The sequence below is a fragment of the Typopeltis vanoorti genome, chromosome 15 (genome assembly GCF_054136105.1).
Source record: "Typopeltis vanoorti isolate ZY-2024b chromosome 15, IOZ_Tvanoo_1.0, whole genome shotgun sequence".
Classification (NCBI taxonomy): Eukaryota; Metazoa; Arthropoda; class Arachnida; order Uropygi; family Thelyphonidae; genus Typopeltis; species Typopeltis vanoorti.
In genome coordinates, this window is record NC_143563.1 from 19,166,497 (window position 1) to 19,187,937 (window position 21,441).

At 37.0% G+C, this 21,441-nt stretch overlaps 1 protein-coding gene across 1 annotated transcript in view; it reads left to right on the top strand.

Moving 5' to 3' along the window:
- The window catches only part of LOC150098437 (nucleoporin NUP188-like), a 197,558-nt gene that overhangs the window by 17,318 nt on the left and 158,799 nt on the right, over positions 1-21,441 (top strand). The window contains exon 3 of the mRNA XM_090405211.1: positions 17,859-17,932. Coding sequence (XP_090261337.1) covers positions 17,859-17,932 — 74 coding nt within the window. The remainder of the gene's footprint in view (positions 1-17,858; positions 17,933-21,441) is intronic.

A 21,441-nucleotide genomic window follows, 5' to 3' on the forward strand; every position in this document is an offset into this window, starting at 1 on the left:
ATGCTGTGGGAAATTCAGGGAGGAAGAATCTACTGTTAATGATCTCTATCTGGAACAAATGATTCATGAGTTGGTCATCAATAAGATCGTACTACACATTCACTAAAAAGCAGCATTGGGAGTCACTTGTAATGGAATGGTGAGAATTGTTAGAGGATTATATGGTTTATGAAGGATGGAATTTATTTCCCTTTGTGAGACACTGTCATACTTATTGGAGGCTTGAAATGGGTTGAAGTTTATGTTTGGTTTCTAGAATAAGGTTTCTACTTATCTAACCCTTATTTCCCTCCCTTCCCCCATCATAGTACTCGTACAATATTCTATAGGCAGAAATAATACTATGGATAGAAATGTAAGACGACATAACTAAATAAATAATAACAGTGGAATGACTTACATGATAATATCATTTATCATAATATTTTTGCTATGGATGCTCTAGTATCAAAAGCATCTACAGTATGAATTTTAAATTAAACAGGCAGAAGCAACAACTCTACAATGAAAATATGTATGTAAGCTACATGCAAATAACACAGAATGGCATGGTCTAAAATACATTAAGGTCGTAACATCATTTTAAAACTGTAGCCATATTATTTAAAAAAAAAAAAAAAAAAACACTGTTGCACATGGTGGGATGTATGGAAAAGAACTATATCCCATAAGAGAAATAACTTCAGTTCATCATTTTTGTTTGGATTTGGTCAGAGATACATGTTCTCACCTCACAAGTTTCTTTATATAAGTGTTCTTATGCTTTTGTAAGGGATTTCAGTCTTATTCCAGAGGACTCAGTGTTTTCTGGAGATGACATCCTGTAAATCCAGATCTGGCTCTGGCTCATGGAAGTTAACATAATCATCTTTTATCACAGAAAACAGCTGTGATGAAACATGATTATAAAACATTTTATTGGAGATCTACCAGTTTGAGAAAAGTCTGATAACTTTCACAATTGTAAGGAATTTAATAAACACCAGGGTAGGCTAAAGGCAGAAGTTTTTTGTTTGAAGAGCCTAAAAAGAAGGAACACTTGTTAATAAAGTGAAAGGATATCCAAAGACCAGCAGATCTAAATAATTTGGCTATTCTTTCAGAAATGCCTTATAAGGAATGATGATAATGCAGTGAACCACTTCTTGGGAGGAAGGTAAAGAAGAAGAAGTCTTACATTTAATGACATTATTGATCTAAGACTTGGTGAAGCTTTTAGCCAGGAATAATTTCTTAATAATAATGTCTTAATAATGGAATAATGTCTTAATAATTTATTTTATATGATAGCAACTTTTCAGTAAAGTATAAAGAGTGAGTCTAAGTACAAGAATCTTAATGGTGATAGATTTTGCACATTTTTACAAGGAGAATGATGTGCATGAGCATGAATGTAAAATCTATAGTTTATTTTCTTTCTAAAAGTGGAGAAGTGTAGGCTATGTCTGGTTGACAAAGAAGTGGAGATCTAAAAATGCAATATAACGATCTTTTTCTATTTTAAGAGCAAACTGAATGCAATGATAAACTTTGTTCTTCATGAAGATTATTTAATTACCTTGATGATATAAGACTCAGAGAAGCTGTTAGCAAGAAAGGTGTTTTTAATATAATTTATTTCTTTTGATAGTAACTCTTCAGTAGAGAATAAAGATGAGTTTGATTTACAAGAGTCTTAGTATTCTCCCTGAGCATGCATTTGAATTGCACACATGTAATGAGAAACGTGCCAAGTTTCTTCACAGTAACTCTGCTTAGTCATAAATACATTGCTGTATATTATGCTCCTTAGTACTTGTGGTGAATGATCCCATGTCTTGTGAGTAAAGTGTATCCTTACAAATAGAACTCACGGGTAATGATCATTGGTGAAGCTAACTTCTGTACTCTTCATCCATTTCCTGCATTCCCATTCAGAATCCATAAATGAAATAAACATTTATATACACATTGCATTGGTGAGTCTACGGCACTGGTTGACTAGCATCTTTATTTTTTCTTTTTTTAGTTAAAATAGTTTTATTCAGTATGTGCATTTCTTTACATAAGTTTACATAAAATTTTTCACTCAAGATGACTAGTTTTTCAAAGAAGTACTTACTGATAATACCGACAAGAGAAGACCCACAGGAAGACCCTGAGCATGGTGGATGAATGTGGTATTGAAAGACAGTACAGCTTGGTGAGCACTTGACTCAACATGCAATCTATGAGAGACATGGAAAAACACTCTGATGGCAACATTAGACCTAAATGTTAGATTAAGCTATTGAAAAAGTATTCCATATGGAATGAGTTTCTTTGAATAATAAACTTTTCACTTTAACATTTAACAACTTTCTTCATTTAATTATGTGTTTGATATGTACATATAATGCTTATAGCACACTTTGCAATACCGCTAAATTTTATATGCTTACTTTTTACTTCTGTCTTTCATATTAAGTGATGATGTGTCTCATAGATTGATCCTCTGCCACCAAACTCAGGTGTTCTAGTGGGATTCCCAAATGTGTCCATCCAAGGTTTTGAATATAATCTATCCAGCGAGTCCTTGGCCTTCCACGTGGCCTCCCACCCTCTGGCTTGGCAAAGAGGGCCTGCTGAGGGAGCCTCTCTTGTGGCATTTTGACCAAGTGCCCGTACCAACGTAACTGTGATCTCTCAACACGGAGAAGCAGCGGTCGAGTATTGAGGGTTTCCCGAATTGCAGAACTTCTGACTCTGTCGAGTCTTGTCAGCCCCGCAACCCCTCGAAGGAACCTCATTTCAGCCGCTTGAATTCGTGTCTGCATTCTTTCGGTCATTATCCAACTCTCATGACCATAGGTGAGGATGGAGACATAGACTGTATTGAAGACAGCCAGCTTTGCCTTCTGGCTTAACTCCCGCTTTAATACTACCAAACGGCCAAGCTCCCGCAATATTGAGCTTGCTAAGCCAATTCGAGTATCTAGCTCTACGTCCCATTTTCCATCATTTGTGAATATGGACCCAAGGTATTTAATCAAGACAACATCTCATTGCATGTAGAGTGCACTGGGATGGTTGTCTTGAGACCACAAATGTTTCAGTTTTGGCCACACTGATCTTCATTCTGGCATCTGCACAAACAGCTACAAACCTATCCAGGGTCCACTGGAGGTCTGTGGAAGAGCTAAGCAGAACTAGGTCATCTGCAAAAAGCAGACGTCCAGTGCTACATCTTCCATTTCTGACACACTCACTGCCTCGGCTGTGCCTATCAATCCAGTCCATAAATATTATGAAAAGGAGCGGGTGACAGAACACACCCTTGGCGGAGGCCAACGGAGCCTGTGAAAGGTTCAGACTTTGTGCTGTTTACCCTGACACAAAACTCTGGGCATTCATACAGGGACTTGATGGCAGCTAATAGTTGGCCATCCACTCCATACTCCTATACTACTTGCCATAGCTTATCCCGAGGAACCCATTCATATGTCTTCTCCAAGTCCACAAAACGTGTAGACATTCTTGGCATATTCCCAAGATGTCTCAAAGACCTGCCTTAAAGTGAAGATTTGGTCAGTTGTGCTTCTACCAGGACGAAAGCCACATTGTTCTTCCTGGAACTTTGACTCAACTATGCTCCTGCACCGTCTTTCCAAGCACCTAGCATACACTTTCCCAGGCAGGCTGAGCAGAGAGATGGCACGATAGTTACTGCAATCTCCCTTCTTGAAGACTGGTATTATTATGCCTGTCCGCCATTGTTTTGGTGCTCGCCCAGATATCCAAGCAGCCTGACACACTCGAGTCAGCCAGAGAACACCATCTCGATTTAAGGCTTTTAGTATTTCGGGCCGAATTTCATCATCGCCAGCAGCCTTGCCCGATTTTAGCGATTTTATTGCTAAATGGACCTCTTCTGCTGTGAGACTAGTCATTGCCCCGATCTGCACTTCTTGGATGTCCACAACTGCTGGACCACCCGGATTAAGAAGGCTCTCAAAGTATTCCCTCCATCTGTGGAGGATATCCTTCTCGGTTGTTAAAAGTGCACCATCAGAGGCCTTAATTGCCCTTGCTGTGCATGATTTCTTCCCTCGAAGGCGGCGGATGGTCTGCCAGAATACTTTGTTTGCATTTGCATAGGATGAGTCTAATTTTTCTCCAAAGGATTCCCAAGCATTCTGCTTTGCTGTCTTTACTGCCTCAGCAACAGCTTTTCGTGCCTCAGCATACCGCAAACGCATCTCAGGTGACCTGACCCTAAGCCATGTTAGGTAGGACTCCTTTTTTGTCTGGACAGTTTTTTGGACTTCTTGGTTCCACCAAGGTGTCCTTTTCTCACTGCCCGTTGACGCCGAGCCGTTTTCTGCCACAGCATGAGAGTGCAGAGGCAGTGACAGCAGTTCTGAACAGCTCCCACTCCTCCTCAACATCTGCAGTATGTTTGGGAATCTCTTTGAACCTGGAGGAAATGTCATCTGCAAAATTCTTCCTCACAGCCTTGTTTTCCAGTGCCTCTCATTTCACGTGGTATATCTGCTTAGGCCTACCAGCATTGATGGTAGCATCTGGTTTCTGAAGTCGTAGAGTGCACACAACAAGGTGGTGGTCAGTTGACAGTTCTGCCCCTCTTCTCACACGAACATCCAACACTGAGGAAAATAGGTCTGCTGAGGCTATAAAGAAGTCAATCAGAGACCTTTGTACCAGGTATACTTATGGACTTCAGTGCTGGAAGAAGGTATTCATTATGGACATGCTGTTAGTACAGCAGAAGCCTAATAATTTCAACCCATTCGCATTAAGGTCAGGGGTGCCGTTCCTCCCAACCACACCCCACCATTTCTGGTCATCTGTTCCAACATGTGCATTGAAGTCACCCATTAGCAGGACTGATTCCATGTCTTCCACCCTGTCAAAAGCAGCATCCACTTCCTCTAGGAAGGCAGAGTATTCTGACTCCAGATTAGGTTCATAGGCTTGCACCACAGCCAAATCATGGTTTTTTATCTGAAGCCTTAATACACATACCTGTCCCCCCAATGGGATCCACTCAGCAACACAGTCTGACAGCTGGGGGCTTGTGAGTATCCTCACACCCGCCTGAACAGACATTGTCGGGCTCACACCAGAGTAGTGGAGCTTCCACCCCTTCCAGAGCCTCACCTCTTGGTCGAAGAACGTCCGACTAAGTCTAGCCGGTAGCGCTTGGCTTCCTCCACCAGTTCCAACTCCTTCCCTGTCAGAGAGAAGATGTTCCAGTTGCCTAAAGCCATTTCCGTCCTTTTGCAGAACCATTTCTTTGCGCTGCCCATATAAACACCTCCCCAAACGGGTAGCGGGCCCATTGATGGAGTTTCCTCTAGCAGAGTGCTGAGGAGTGGTGTCTAAGGGAGACTGTAACAAATTTTTCGAATGGGTCCCTCTGCCTAAAATCCCGAAGCTTGTGCAATTAACATCATAAATCATCACCATATTAATTGGTAGTTTCAGTTATGCGATCCGTTATTCCCAGGTCTTATTATACAGGATGATCAGAAAGCCCTTGTGCAGTGTCATCCAGTGATCAAAATGCTGTGAAACTTTGCACAAATACATTGTGCACCATGCAAAAGCGATATCTGAGAAAAAAAATAGTTCCAAAATTCACCACCAGGGGCATTAAGTCCAAATGTATGGAATTTGCATATCACGCAACTTGGTATGTGCCTGGAGGGTTTAAAAAGATGGACAAAGGATTTTCCCCTTCATTTCGGTTGTTAATACTATCCACAATGATGCCACTAACCTTGCTCCAACGTGCTTTGTTCATGAAGCTGTACTACAACAATTGCTATGCTCTTGCTGCATTCTGTGAATTTTGTCACCTGAACAAATGTTGATGAGGTTCACTTTTTCCATTTGATCTGTGACAAATGATTAGTCATTTTGAAGTAAAGGGACCATTGAGACTTAGATCTGGCAGAGGTAATAAACCATTCAGTTTACAACAAGTGAGTGAAGTTGCTACAGCTATTGTGGAGTAGGCCATGAATAACTGCATTGGTTCCTGTAGTACATGTGCTGTATCAAGACACATGAATGTGCCTTACACAACTGTCTGGAAAATTCTACAGAAGATTAGATTTTGCATTTCTATCCATTCAAGATAATCCTGATAGAGGAGTTGCACCTGCATAACTTTAAAATTCAACTGACATTTGCTTTAATATTCCTTGCTTGAGTGGAGTTATGTTTCTTCAGCATTCTTTGATTTTAGGATGCAAGAAGAATTTGTGACTTATGCTATCACATAGAAAGCATTTTTCTTTAGTGTTAGTCTTTCTCTTGTATGAACTCAAAAAAAAAAAAAAAGAATAAAGGATCTGTAGGAGGCAAGAGACTAAGGCTACAGGAGATTTGTCCATATAGGACAATATCTGTTGGTTTATGTGATTGTCAAGAAGTCATATAGCTGTAGTGTTTTATTGTGATTTGAAGAAAATATACTGTCACTTGTGTAGTAGTTGATTTGATGATGTATAGATTTGTGTTTTTTTATAAATTAAAGATTTTTATTTTGGTTACAGGAGTGATGACTCAATCTCTTAATGGGTTAAATGAGTTTAAAAAAGGGTAATTTAGAATTGTTGTTTAAGAGATACTTATGCCATGGTGGGAGGTTTCTTCAATTAATATGAAAAAACACAAGGAACAGGTAATACTGTTTATTTAAGGCTATATATTTCAGGCTGTAAGAAAGTGTGACAGATTTTTACAATAGACTACTGACCATTGCAAACAGTCTATTGTTTGCAATGGTCAGTAGTAAGCATCTCCAAGGAGGATAAACCTCACCTTGACTGGGCGGTATTCCACTAGTTTAGATTAGGAGTCAAGGAAGAACTGAAGGAGACTGCTTGCAAAAAGAGGATCACAAATCTTGAGGAATGTTACTTCACTGTGAAGGAGAAAGAAGAGACGCTTGGAGACATTCGTCCAAATTAATATGATTAAAAGGGCAAATGATTCCTCTTGTGAAGGTAAGAGTGAAAAGAACTCAATCATGGGTAAGGGAAAGTCAATTAAAGATCGTAAAGAAAAAGAGGGGGAATAAGAAAATTTGGTCAGCATTAAACAAATTACTGACAGTGAGATAACCATCCTGAAGGAGATAGGACCCATGGAGGAATTACATACAATAATATGACAGGAGGTAGTAAGGCTAAAACAGCCTATGATGGACCGACTTGATGCAGTTATACAGCAGTTGGAGGCAATGACAACAAGGACCTCTGAATTAACTCCACCTCAAATAGAGAAGAGTAATGAGGCAGGGAACAGAAGGGAGCCTCCCAAATGTTTTGTTTGTAACAAATATGGGCAATGGCTCGCAACTGTTTTAGAAATAAGAGACCCTCCGACGGAAATGTTAGATATGAGTCAAATCCTGTACATACTCCTCATGGTTAGCAAACAAATCATGGAGAAGAGAAAGCAGGAATCGAGAATACCCAAGGAAGTCTAAAATGATCATAAAGGGAAAGATACAAGGATTATCTTGCGACATTTTGCTAGATACTGGTTCCCAGGCCTCTGTCATATTTGGAAATTATTTTCAAGGAATAAAATACCATGTATGGAGGGGTATTTCTAAACTAAAGAGACCGATTAGATTATCGGGAATTTCAACATCCGAGATATATGCAACAAGGAAAGTGAAAGGTAAAATACACTTAATCAGAGATTAATTTGTGTGCTTGGCAAGCGTTATTGATCCTCCCTAGGACATCTCGCTCGAGCGTACAAATTATTTTAAGAACTAACTTTCTAGAGAGGTACAAATTCTCTTGCGATTTTTCTAGAGATGAGATGTTCCTAATGGGAAATAAACGGTTAGGAAAAGGGAACCATGTTTTTAAGGATAGAGTTGAGAAACCATGTGAGGAGAGAATACAACGAATGACAATAAGGTCAAACCTACTGAACTTACTGAAAGGGATAATGAAGAATGTCAAAATAACCATACTGATTTTCCAATATGTTCAGCATCTGAAGGGGACATTCGCTCAGAGGCCTACTATATATCAAACGTCAAGCTAGTGAATGACCAGAGTGAAACGGGAGATCTTTTAGTGAAGGAAATCAGCAAACAATCGAAGTAAACTTAATTGAGAGACCTAGAAGATCCAGAAGTTCCCATAACCAACTGAGGTGGAACAGGCAGAGAAGAAATGGGGTTGATATACAAACCCGGCCAAGGTTTAATTATGCCAGTATCCTCATGTCTGATTGTTAGAATGGAGCTTAGTTATTGCTACAAATGCCGCACACTTACTAACAGATGGTGCATGCTTTATGAGTCAGTTTAATGGAATATTATTTATGTTCAAGGCCTTAAAAGATAGCATGGGGAATAGATTTAGTCATGAGAGTAAAGCATGTATATAAAACGAGGTACAATGGGAGGCCAAGAAAAAACTAAAAGGATGAGATTGGAGTCAGATCTTCTCCAGAAAATATGCAGGCAAGAGGTTAAAAAAAATTTTTTTTGAAAAAAAAAATTTTTTTTTAGAGAGAGTAAGCCTTTGTAAAATCTTGTATGAAGAAAAATTAGCACAAAATTTTTCTATATCGATTTTACTTGGAAATAACAAATTATACAAAATACTTGTAATTGAATTAATGTTTACCTCAAAATTCTTTTGCTGTATTAAATCTGTTAAAATATTAGAGTAAGTTGTTAAAATATTTAAGAACCACTGAAATTGTACAAACAAAGATATAGCTCAGACAGGATAGACATCTTGACCTGGGGCTTCAAAAATCGCGAAGGTCAATGGGGTATAGGGTTTTTTCGCCAAAACTCCACGGCAGCAGGGTGGTGGAGAAAAAAAAAAAAACCCTCCAAGAATATCCAGGTGGTTTAATCTCAGGAAGTTCCAAGGTCGAGAGAATAGGATAAAAGGGAGAAATCGAGGGCCAAACCACTCTGTTCCTGGCTCTCTCTTCCGGTCGAGTTTCTAAGGGGTTCCTGTATCCAGCCGTTCCAAGGACGGGGGAGTCATGGCCTGCCAGAAGAAGTCTGACGATGATAGGAGGTTCATAACAGCAGTGACCGTCTATTCCAGAAGTCCCACTGTGAAGTTTCTAGATGATCTCTGAGTATGCTGTATCATCGTTGCCGAGAACTAGTGCCCGAATGTGGTTTTTCACTGGAAGGAAGAGGAACGTGGTCGTGATCTCTAGGATCAAGTGTACTGAACTTGCTGACAAAGTTGCAAGTAAGAATTTTCTAGAATTTTCCTAGATTGTGAAAATTGAGGCTAAGAATGCCTATCCCATAGTTAGTTAGTGCAAAGAACATTTGTAAAGTCGGAAAGCCGTACTTCTAATTAATGGTGAACTAATTGTTTACAGAGTTCAGAGAAATTTGCTAACGTTATGTGATGAAGGGGAAATCGATTGTAAAGTTTAGTTATGCCTAATTCTGTTTTAGCCTGAGTTAAGTTACATTAGAGTGTATATATGTCTATCCACGTGTCGAATTGTTATAAGCATGTATATTGTTTTATATCAAAAGGCTTAAGCGAGAAATGCTAATCCAATTGAGTGGAGAACCAGACATGCGCTTTACTTTGTTTCCATTGTTATTTAGCTGAGCTAATCAGAGATAGATATTTTGATATGTGTAGATTTAATCTGTGTAATTACCTTGATTTAGAATGAATAAACAGTTTTGTTTGTTAATAGTTTGCCTGATTCTGCCTTGCCAATGGACTGTCTTATAAAACATAGAACATGTGTGTCCTGAAGATAGAATAGCCACTACTGACTGATTTTAAGTTTTAAACGTTGCTTGAATTAGAATTAAACTTTAGAGATATTTCTGTATTGAGCTAGATGTTTCTCTTCCATGTACGGGAAAAACATACAATTCCTCTATGCGATCTTTAATGGCACAGTTGAAAAAACAAATAAATTTTTAAAGATCAGTGCAAGAGAAAGTCAGCAAGATAGACAAGGGAATTGGTTCCAGCCCGAAGCACTTCCTGAATCTAGACTACGTACACGTGAAAAATAGCATACTTACGACCTTGAGAAAGGGGGAAAGTAAATTATAGTCAGAGAGGATTAAGAATGATTGAACTAGCTCAAGCAATGACTACAAACTTGGTATTACGATTGATAGGGAGAGGAATATAAAGGTGCAGTTCGAAGGTTTTAATAATAAATAAATCAATAATAATATCAGAATATAATGAATAGATAATAATTAAAAGAGTAGATAATATTACAAGGCCATTATTAGTGGTGTCCATTGTTCACATGCTACTTTGTAATTAACTATTGTCACCACTAATAATGTGATTATTTATGTGATTTATACTTAATTATTTTGTTACTTGATGAAACGCTTTCTTATTTATTTTACTGCTTTATATCTTCCTATTCTATCTTCCTATCGCTATTTTACTTCTTCAGATATCGGGCCTAATATACTTATCTCTAGGATTGTTTCCTCTTCGGATACAGGCAAATTTATTTTATGCTGTGCCAGCCAGTATCCTATAGTAGAAAAGATCCTTACTCAGGGAGACAATACTAGATTCTGAGGCGTTCTTACACAGTGATCTACTTTGACACTGTTGTATAGATTCAGATTATTGCAGTCGTGACCTAAATCTATGATTATATACACTATTTAATTCCTTCCCGCCAAAATAGGTTCTATTTTTATAAGTGGTAGTTTGGAATCGTAATCAGGCATGACTCAGGTTTAGGTAAATATGACATGTTTATTGGAATATCTAAACAGAATACACAAAAAATTCATACACTTAATTTGACTCAATACTAAACGAAAAGACTCGAGTTAAGAGGTTAACATACTCTAAATTAAATCAAAGGTTAAGAAACATCGTAAAACACAGTAATTGAAAACTGGGATAGATTGCAAATGATATGAAGTTAAGTCAAATTTCCTATGTGGATTTATAGTAATAGTGGATTTATAGTAACTGAGTAACATTCTTATGATACTCAGTTACTATAAATCCACTATTCTAATCTTGTTAAGTTAACTCAATCACATACAACACAAAGCTCTCTTCCAAACAATTCTTCTTACTCTCAAAGGAGGTTAACTTCCTAATTAGAGACTGTCCACAAAGTTCTTTAGAAAATGTTCTTAATTTACATTTGCAAATAATCTTCTCTCTTCTAAGGAATATTATACACAAAATAGAGTAATTTTACTTTACCGAACTTTTTCCCGTGTCTTTCAGCACCACTTGTACGTCTGGTTACTTCTTGTCTATTTGCTGTTCTTACGCCAATGTAGGGGTTATGCTATCTTCATGATTTCTGCCGAAAACGGACTCGAATCTCTGTATTTCAGGATACATTTCGATGGGACTTTTCAGCGATGGCTTGGCTCTGCTAGGACTGGAAATTTTACCTTCAGCTCTGCGTAGAATTCTACTCCATTCTCAAGAAAGCTCGCTGTCTGACATCTTATCTTAGCACAGACGCTTCATTCCCCCTTATGCGAACTACCCGCTACCTTCTGAACCACAAAGCAGGAAAAGCGATACGACAAGAGAGCTTTCCGATACAGCGCTCGTCCCCTTATATTCTTTGTTAGACTGCCCCCTTTTTCAGAGTCCCTTTTGCACACGACCTATATCTTTTCACCCCTTGGGTTCATCCCTTGCTTTCCCGACTCTGTTATGCTCTTGGATTCACGGAATATGCGTCGACGTACATTCTGTGTAAGCTACTGCCGTCGGCGTTACCCTGGACACGTGTAGTTGTATACCTTCTAAGAATTATTACTTAGTAAATATCTGGTGACTCACAGTTATTCTATACAGCTTAAGTGAGGCTTAAAATTAATATTAACAAAATTCCTCCTTTAAAACATTCTCTAATTCGATCTTAGTATGATCAAAAGATTAAAGTACATGGAACATAAGATAAAAATAACAATTTTATACATAAAGTGAAGAAGTTTCACTTTTAATTTCAGCTGATGTGTAGGTATTTCTCTTTGTTAGTAAGTTTAGTATGTTAGATTCTGAATGAATGATTTCTTTGCAAGATTCGTCAATTCAGGATCTAACAATTGATTTGAAAAAGTAGGAGCCACATGATGTTATACATAAAACAATGCAATGGTATTTAACTGAGGAAATATTGCAATATTGATAATTCATTAAAAAGAAATTAATTATTGATGTGTGATTAAAATAAGACTTTCCCATATCTTAGATAGATAGAGAGAGAGAGAGGTAGTTATTCCAATTTAAGTTCGGACGGCAAAGTTAAGGCCTCAGTGCCTTCTTTAAACAAGTGTTCAGATTATACCAACACCAATAAAGTAAGCGTGTTTCAGACCATGGATGTTAATCTGTATCTATTCCATGCTGTGCCAAGCTATTTTTTTTCAGAGTTACTGTTGCTAATGTAAGATTTGTGCTCTTGTATTTTCTTTTCTACAGAGCATCCAGTTTGTCCAAAGTAAGAACGATGACAGTCACAAGAAACTTGGTAGACACCAGGGAGAGCTAAATGAGACCATTTATCTTTTGAAGATGGAAACCATGGCAATAATTTGTTGATAGGAAGAAAAATAGCCACTAAATTGTATTTCTTGAGAATTCTGGAAATGGGTTCTGCAATGCCAGATATATAAGAAATTGGAACTTATGGTACTCTTTGTTATTTGAGCTAGGATTATAGGAATTAAAAAGCTGTTGCATGGTAATTTCCGAGAGGTCATTGAATTTCATATATCGTTTGCTGTTTAAGAGTTTGTGCTGTAATAGCTAAGGTGTATAACAAATAGCATGAGCACGTCGCAATAAAGTTTTTATAATTCCAGTCTTCTGTGATGGATGGTGAGCTGATTGCTGTTGATTGTAGCAGCTGCTGAAAGTAGGTTTTCGATAAATGGAAGTAATTAATTCACCTGATGGGGAATGAAGGAGTAGAATATCTGAAAAGGAGAATTTGTTGTTTTTTTCCCGTTTCCATAGTAAATTTAATTCATGGATGAAGATTGTTTATATTCAATCAAAAAGTAGGCAGTGTGTTTTCATTATGGTGCTAGGTAGCAAAAACATTGTCTATGTAGCAAACACAAAATGAAGGCTGAGGATGTATGGATGAGAAAAGGATGCCTTCTAAATGTTCTAAATAAAAGTTATTGTGTGTGTGTGGCAGGGGGGGGGGGGGAGTGGCCTTCCCATTGCAGTTCCTTCAACTTGACTTCAACCTTATTTTGACAAATAAAATATCCAGAGTGCATAACGAAGTCAAATAGTTTCACTGTATCCTCTGGAAATGCTTCTGAAAGTAGTGTAGTGTATCCTCAAGAGGAATATTTGTGAAGAGAAATTCTATATCAAAGCTAACTATTATATCAGTGGGTTGTGGGGAAAAAAACATTTTTTACTTTTACTAGAAAATTAGAGGAATTTTTTTTACAAATGAGTGGCAGTTGCCAATCTGAGCTTTCAGTAGGTGTGCTCAAAATTTGGCTTTTTGGTAAGTAGGTAAATGTATGCAGTCGACATTTGGATGAAGAGGAATGGCTTTCTGATGTATTTTGGGCAAACCATAGAACCTATGGATTCTAGCAAAATAATTCTAAGTTTTTCTATTGTTTCCATCGAGGTTTATAACTTCATCTAAGAGTTCAGTTTTTCTGAGTTGCCTTTTAGTGGAATCCAATTCTTGTACATTGATCGATCCTGTAATAATAGAATAACTTTTCTTTTATAATTAGCCAAATTCCATAACAACAGTAGCATTCCCCTTGTCAGACTTAGTGATAATGAGATGGCTGTTGGGTCTTAAGGATTGTAATGCTTTCATTTTAGCTAAAGTGATGTTTGTAGTAGATGAAAGCTTGGATTTCAGTAGGATGGGTGAAATTTCCAAACGAAGTTTATTAGCATCCTCACTAGATAGAATGAATAAGTTTCATTCAATGTTGAAGAGGAAATCTAAGTAAGGTATCCTTTTAGAAAAGTTGTGTAGAAAGTCTCTAATTTAGAAGTTAGGTTACATATGAGATATCCTGGGATATGATCGATCCTGTAATAAAATAACTTTTTTTTTATAATTAGCAGAATCACTAATGTGCACAAGCTGGATTTGGAGTCTAGTTTTGGTGTTTTACGTTTTATTTTGAATTTAAGAGTTTTAATCACTTGGAGCGTGTGGAGGGAGAAAAGCATAAAAATATACACTCATTCCCCCACCCTCCACACCACTAACTGTAATATCCTTAGGACAATTACTCAGTTGAAGTGATGTAAATGTGAAGCTCATTTAATAATAATAATGCTAGAAGCCAACTCATTCTGCTTCCTTTGAGATGACGTATATATATTATGAAATATAAATCTTTATGTAGTTTATTAAATTTATCTCATGTTATATAGAATATATATGAAGGGTGGCTGAAAAGTTCTGATAAACACCTAGAACAAAAATTACATTAAAGCAGCTCTTATATATCCTAAAAGAAAAAGAACAAATTATTAAAAATTGATGAAACATGGGGATTAAAGGGTTTTAAGATATGTTTCCTCTTGTGTTTATACCAGTTGCTTTAATATCATTTTTGTCCTAGGTGTTTATCAGAACTTTTCAGTACTCCCCCCCCCCCCTCTTGTTGTGTGTATATGTGCTTATATATATATATATACAGGGTTTCCTATAAGTTCCGAGAAATTCAATAATTCATAAAAATTAGTATATTCATTGGTATATTAGAGTGTGGTTTGCACGAAAGTGAATTGCAAGAAGGGGGATTTTTTTTGGCAGGGAGAAAAAAATTGACTTCAAATTTTCACTGATGGAGGGCACTGTACCACATGCATCATTTGCAAATACGTGCAAATGACAGTTCTATAAAATGCAGGGTGTACTGCTGACAGCTCGTATTGAATGCGTGCAAATTCCTAGTCACTGGGGATAAACAGAATTGTTCTTGTGAAAAGAAAACTTTGTTGCTATGATGCTTGCTTTGGTGGTGTGGTTATTATGCACAAGAAGGCAATAGTGACATTTTCGCTATGCCTGTGATTCTTGCAGCTTCCTGTGCACTGCTTGTTAATTGTGCCGCTAGGGCATTCATTTGTGATACCACAACACTGGTACGGGCTTTGGATAACACCAGTCTTCATGTTTGAGGACGATCTGACAAATTTCCAGTTTTCTTGAAACATCGTATTAGAGATTCTATTCTGACAGGAGTGATAGGACCTCAACCTTTCTTCATTCTTTTCTATGTTCGAAACTTTCGTAAAACTTCCGCTACTGATTCCCCATTTACGTAAGACAACTTCACTAACAATATCTTATCCACCAAAGAAGTAAGCATCACAGCCACAAATTTTTCTTTTCACAAACACAATCCTGTTCACCCTCAGTGACTGGCACACATTAATTATGAGCTGTCAGCAGTACACCCTGTGTTTTATAGAACTCTCATTTGCATGTATTTGCAAATGATGCATGTGCTACAGTGCCCTCTGTTGGTGAAAATTTGAAGTAAATCTTTTCTCCCTGCCAAAAAAAATCCCCCTTCTTGCGATTCACTTAAATGCAAACTGCACTCTAATATACCAATTTTTCTCATTTTTATGAATTATTGAAATAACTCGAAACTTATGGGATGGATATATATATATACATATATATCCCATGTATATGTATATATATATTTCATGTGTGTGTGTGTGTATATATATATATATATATATATTTCATGTGTGTAAAATTGCTTGGTATCCTTAATATATATATATATGTATACATACAGTAGTCCCTTGACTTACGTCTATTCGAGTTATGTCCATTCGAAGATACGTTTGTGACCGATAAGGGAATAAATAACCTTTTTGACTATACTTTTGAACAAGACGCAAGTGAGCGTAAAGTAAAATGGTTTCTATTTTGGCAATAGTGCATTCAGCGGCAACCTCCCTCAGCAATCAGCACGTCTTCAACTTCCTCTGTTGATTTTGTGTTTGAGAAATAGGTTATTTGTGTGTTTATCTTTAAATATGTTGAATATAAGCAATATATTTATCGTTAAATATAACCATGTCGCACAAAATATCGTGATAAACATCACGATATTTTGTATAACACGACCACTCCATGCCCAATAAAAAAACCTAGTGAAGAATCACAGAAAAAGAGGCGAGCAATTGATCTTGAAACGAAGTTTTGAGTTATAAAGCAGCAGTAAGCTGGTAAGCCCGTCAATGTGACCACCTCCTGCACGTGACTTTGGATGGTCTCATTCTACAGTGACGATCATTTTGAAAAATAAGGATAAAATTGTAGAGGCTGTGAAATGATCTGCTTCCATTAAATTGACAATAGTGACGAAGCAATGACAAGGCTATATCGGTGATATGGAAAAGCTACTTGCATCATGTATTGAGGACCTGAACCAAAAGCGCGTGCCCCTTAGCATAATGACCATAACCGCTAAGGCACCAAGTCTCTTCAACATGTTGAAGGAGAAAGCAGGGCCCAATTACGACTACGAATTCAATTCTTCTTCCAGTTGGTTCATGAGATTCAAGCAGAGTTTTGTGCTGCATAATATGAAAATATATGGTGAATCTGCAAGTGCCACTGAGAAGCTTGCCAAGGAGTTTGTGGAGAAATTGGATAAAATTATTACGGAAGAAAATTATTTGCAACAGCAATATCTAATATGGATGAGACCTCCTTGTTTTGGAAAAAAATGTCCTAGCAGACATTCATCCATCAAAAGCTAAAATCTATGCCTGGTTTCAAAGCTTTTAAAGACTGTATTATGATTCTGTTAGGATGTAATGTGCTGGATATAAACTGAAACTCACGAGCCTTCAAAAACATTAGGAAGCATACTTTTCCAGTTTATTATTGGAACAATAAGAAGTTGTGGATGACTCAAAAATTGTTTGAGGATGCCTTAATCAACTGTTGTGCGAGTGAAATGGAAAGCTGTTGTGTGAAAGAAAATGTAGAATTTAAAATTTTATTAATTCTAGATAATGCTCCAAGTCATCCACCTTACATCGGTGATCTTCTCCCCAAGATTAAGGTCATGTTTCCCCATCCAAACACTACTTCATTGATCAAACCAATGGATCAGAGGGTTCTTTCAAGGGCCTAGCAAACAATCTGAATCTCGAAGTGAATGATGACGATGTAGTTCAACTCATAGAAAGTGCCCCTGAAGAGTTGACTAACAAAGAATTGGTTGAACTGGAGGAATAATGTGTTGCAGAAGAGGAAGAACGAGAAAAGGAAGAGGAAAAGAATTGTTAGTTGAACAATTCACAGTGAAGGATCTTGCATAAATGTTCTCTGCAGTTAGCGATGTTCTCAAAATTGCTGAAGACATGGACCCCAATGTTGAACACTATTTATTAGTAGAAAGAAAAGTACATGATGCGTTTGTTTGCTATAAACAAATTTATGATGAAAAGCAAAAGAGGAATAAGCAAAGCACATTGGACATTTTCATCAAAAAAACAAAGGTTACACCAGAAGAGCCGCAGCCTAGTCCTTCATATAGGGAAGGTAACGAAGATGTGATGATGGAGGAAGATTTGGATGAATATTCTCCTGTTTTATAATGGCAGTAATAGTACCGTTTTATAAGATTTAAAAATTAAAATGACAGTATACTTATGGTTAAGTCCCTAACCCCTATAACTGTTGATTTAATGCATTGATTTACGTCCTGCCGGATGGAACAGAACCCTGATGTAAGTCAATGGATGACTGTATACATATATTATTATTATTATATGTTTTTAAAATTCAAAAATTACATTACAAGTGAACTGATTAATTTTTTTTTTTTCTCTTTAACAACTCTTTAGGAATTGGTGGGTACCGAACTAGAAGAAAATGAGGATAGGCTCATTAATGGAATTCTTTTTTACAAAAAACAAAGGTAAATATTAAATATTTAATATTATTAAATATTAAACAGGTGTTTGATGGCATAACACAATCAAATATTGTAGTAGCTGGCTAAGGCATTAACTAGTTAAACAAGCACTTGCTGTTTGAATCACTTTACCATTTTTTTTTTCAGAAAAATAATCTAATAGAACCACATGGACATATATTTTTGTGTACAAAATTTTATTAAATTCCATCTAGTCAGAGCAGAATTACTGCAGTACATAATTGCAGTTTGTTTTGCTCAGAGTTCAAGAATAACTTGCATATATACAAACAAAATAAATCTAAGAGGTACTTATGCATTTTTCGAAACAAGCAAATGAACAAAAAAAAGGTTTAAAGTTCGATATTTTTCAAATATGAATTGCAGACTCAAATATACAAATATCACTGAGGAAAAATCAAAAGAGAGTTTGAAAGCAGAATCTGAAGCAAATATTGATGGGATGCATGTGGTGGGATTGTTCAAAATTAGAAAAATAAGAATGCTATGGTGGACTTGAGAAAACAAATTGTATAGAAAGTCTCTGAAAAATGCACTTTGAGAAAAATATATCAAAAGCTAAGTGATACATAAAAGTAGCTAAACAAAAGTCACAAGGAGATTTTGGGAGAACTATAGAAGGCAAATATAAAGATAGAAAAATGGTGATGAAAATTGACTGAAAAACCCCTGAAAATGGAGAAAAGCATGCTACAAAAGAAATTAAAATATATATGCTTGCTTTGCTGTCATTTTTCTTTAAACTGTAGCATACCAGTGTCATGTTGAGGATGAAAGTGAGGGTGGAATTTTTCTTGGAAAGGTACCTTTTAAGTTTTTTTGGAAAAAACTTTAAAGGTACACGTAGCATAACTATAAAACAACAAAATTACATGATAACCACAGCAATGAACTGTAATGAAAGTACAAGTATTTTGTACTGAAAAGAGGAGTACATCATCAGTGTGTGGAAACAACAAGCAAATCAAGAACTGGAATACAAGATACATACAAGAGTTGGTTTACCAATTAAAAACAGTCGCCACATGCTAGAAATTAACATTAATATATAATATTAAAACTATTTTCGATGTTTACATAAAATGTGTGATGTTTATTGTTTTATGCAAGTTTTTGTTATTATGGAACATTTTATGAAGTTGTTACATTTTATTTATTTATTTCGCATGATGATACAATGGCCGTGAGCCACTTTTACGGGGAGGTACAGCATCATCTCAGTTCTCCCTAATTTTATACGGGCTCAGGACTGGCATGGCTGATGAATCAGGCATATGGATGGGTCTTAAGTATCCTGACTGTAATTTGCACATGTTCACAGGGCAGTTTGCCTATTCTGGGGGACGAAAAACCTAAGTTTCTGGGTGAAAACACCCCTTACCTCCATATGAGACTAGCTGACTCACCTCTCGTTGAAAGAGACCAGATAAAGGTTCCTCACATTGCAGATGGGAATCGAACCCAGGCCTTTCTGAACAAAGGGCTTCGTCTGTACTGACTGCACTATTGAGGCTCATGTTCCATTGAGTAGGATAAATGAATAAAAGAGAAAGAAGAGAAGCAGCAACGTGCTTGCATTTGGACTGTAAGGAGATGTTGGTAGCTGTCTTTTAACAGGCTAAATGATAAAGAGGAATGACAGATGCCAGTTCATTCAAGCAGTGTCCATGGAAGTACCTGTAGAAAGGATATAGAGATGAAACAAACAATTTGTACAATTAGTTGAAGTGAGTTAGTGAGGAAGGGATCAGCTGTCAGCCAAGTCACTTTCCTCTGTAGCATTGAGAATTTTTAGATGGCTTGTTGGCTCACCATCCCAAACGTGTGATTGGTTGAATCTAAGGGAAGATTTGGGATTTGTACATTTAGCAGTTGGATGGGTGAAAAGTAGTAGAAAAGGATGCCTTGTGTTTTTTATGCACTGTATTTGTACTGAAAGTGAGTATAGTATCATCAGATAAGATTATTGGTCAATGAGAGAAGGTTGTTTACGTCTAGAAAGAAGAAAGTAGGTGATAGAACAGACTTGAGGCACTGCTGCATTGCTGTAAAAGCTTGAAGAGAGGAAACCATCTGACATGACACACAATTAATGGTCAGAGAAAAAGATGGCTACCCAGCGGCTTGATAGATCTGATGATTTTAATTTATTGAGTATATGCCAGACACAGTCAAATTCTCTGGAAATATCAAGAACAACAGCATGCTTCTCCAGACCATCTCATGGCATGTGCCCAGTAGTGGATGTAGTCTAAGAGATCTGCTGTGAATCTAGAGTTGCAGAATCCATACTGGTGTTCATTATTAACTGGTAGACTTCTAAGTAGTGAAGAAGTTGGCTCTTAATGATCTTTATTATTTGGAAAAGACCTGAAGAGAGGGCAATAGATTATAGCTGTCTGTCCGAAGACAGCAACAAGTAGATCAGCAACCGCCGCCCATTTAGAACACAAATCATCCATATGCATCCATTTTGATATTTGATATATATTAGTCCATTTTGATACGTTCGGCATTGAAATAATGCTGGATTTAATATCCACATAATTTTGCTCTCATTTCAGCTACTTAGGCACGATTTTTACTGAAGATAGTAAATTAATATAGAAATAGACAACAGAATCAGCAAAGCTGGTATGGTGGAAAGTCAATTGAATAAATTCATATGGAATTAGTCGGAACACTAAATTAGCTGTATACAAGACAGTGTTCAAACCAGTTTTAATGGATCTGAGAGCTGGATCAGAAGTAAAACACTTGACCAAAGACTAGAGACTGCAGATATGAGAGTCTTGAGAAAGATTAGAGGTGTGAACAGATGGCATCAATGGCAATATATATTAAAAACGAGGATATTAGGAAAGAACTTGACATTGTCAGCATCCAGGAATGCGTTAGCATTCCCGGATGCTGACAATGCTAATGTCAGGTGGTATGGTCACTTAAACAGAATGGGCGGGGAAAGATTAGCAAAGCAAGTGTTCTCTGCCAGGTTGGCAGCAAAACGACCCAGAGGAAGACCAAGATATAGGTGGATTGATACGGTACGAAGTGCCTTAGACGATAGAAATATAAGATCTGATAATGTTGGAGTCTTGACAAGTAACAGACTGATTTGGAGGAAAATTGTAGATAGGAAGTTAGTAATGCTGTAATTTTTTTCATGTAGTACTATCATATCTGTACACCCGTTGAGGGTACATGGCAGGAATTTGATGATGATGATGATAATTTTGCTCTCTTAAGGTTTCTGCCTGGTCTTTGAGGAGAACCAACCAGTTTAAAACAACTGTCAGGCCAGTGAAACTTTATCAAAATGGACCAATAAAAAGCGAATATATGGACGCTTGGGCAAGTGATCATGTCTTCTATATGGTCTGCAATAGGGCAACTCGTAAATGCTGGCAAGCGTATTCCCGTAAGTTCTCTGGTCAAATTTCTTATGAAACTTTCATAGTTTCTACATTCGGCTTTGAAATAATGCTGGATTT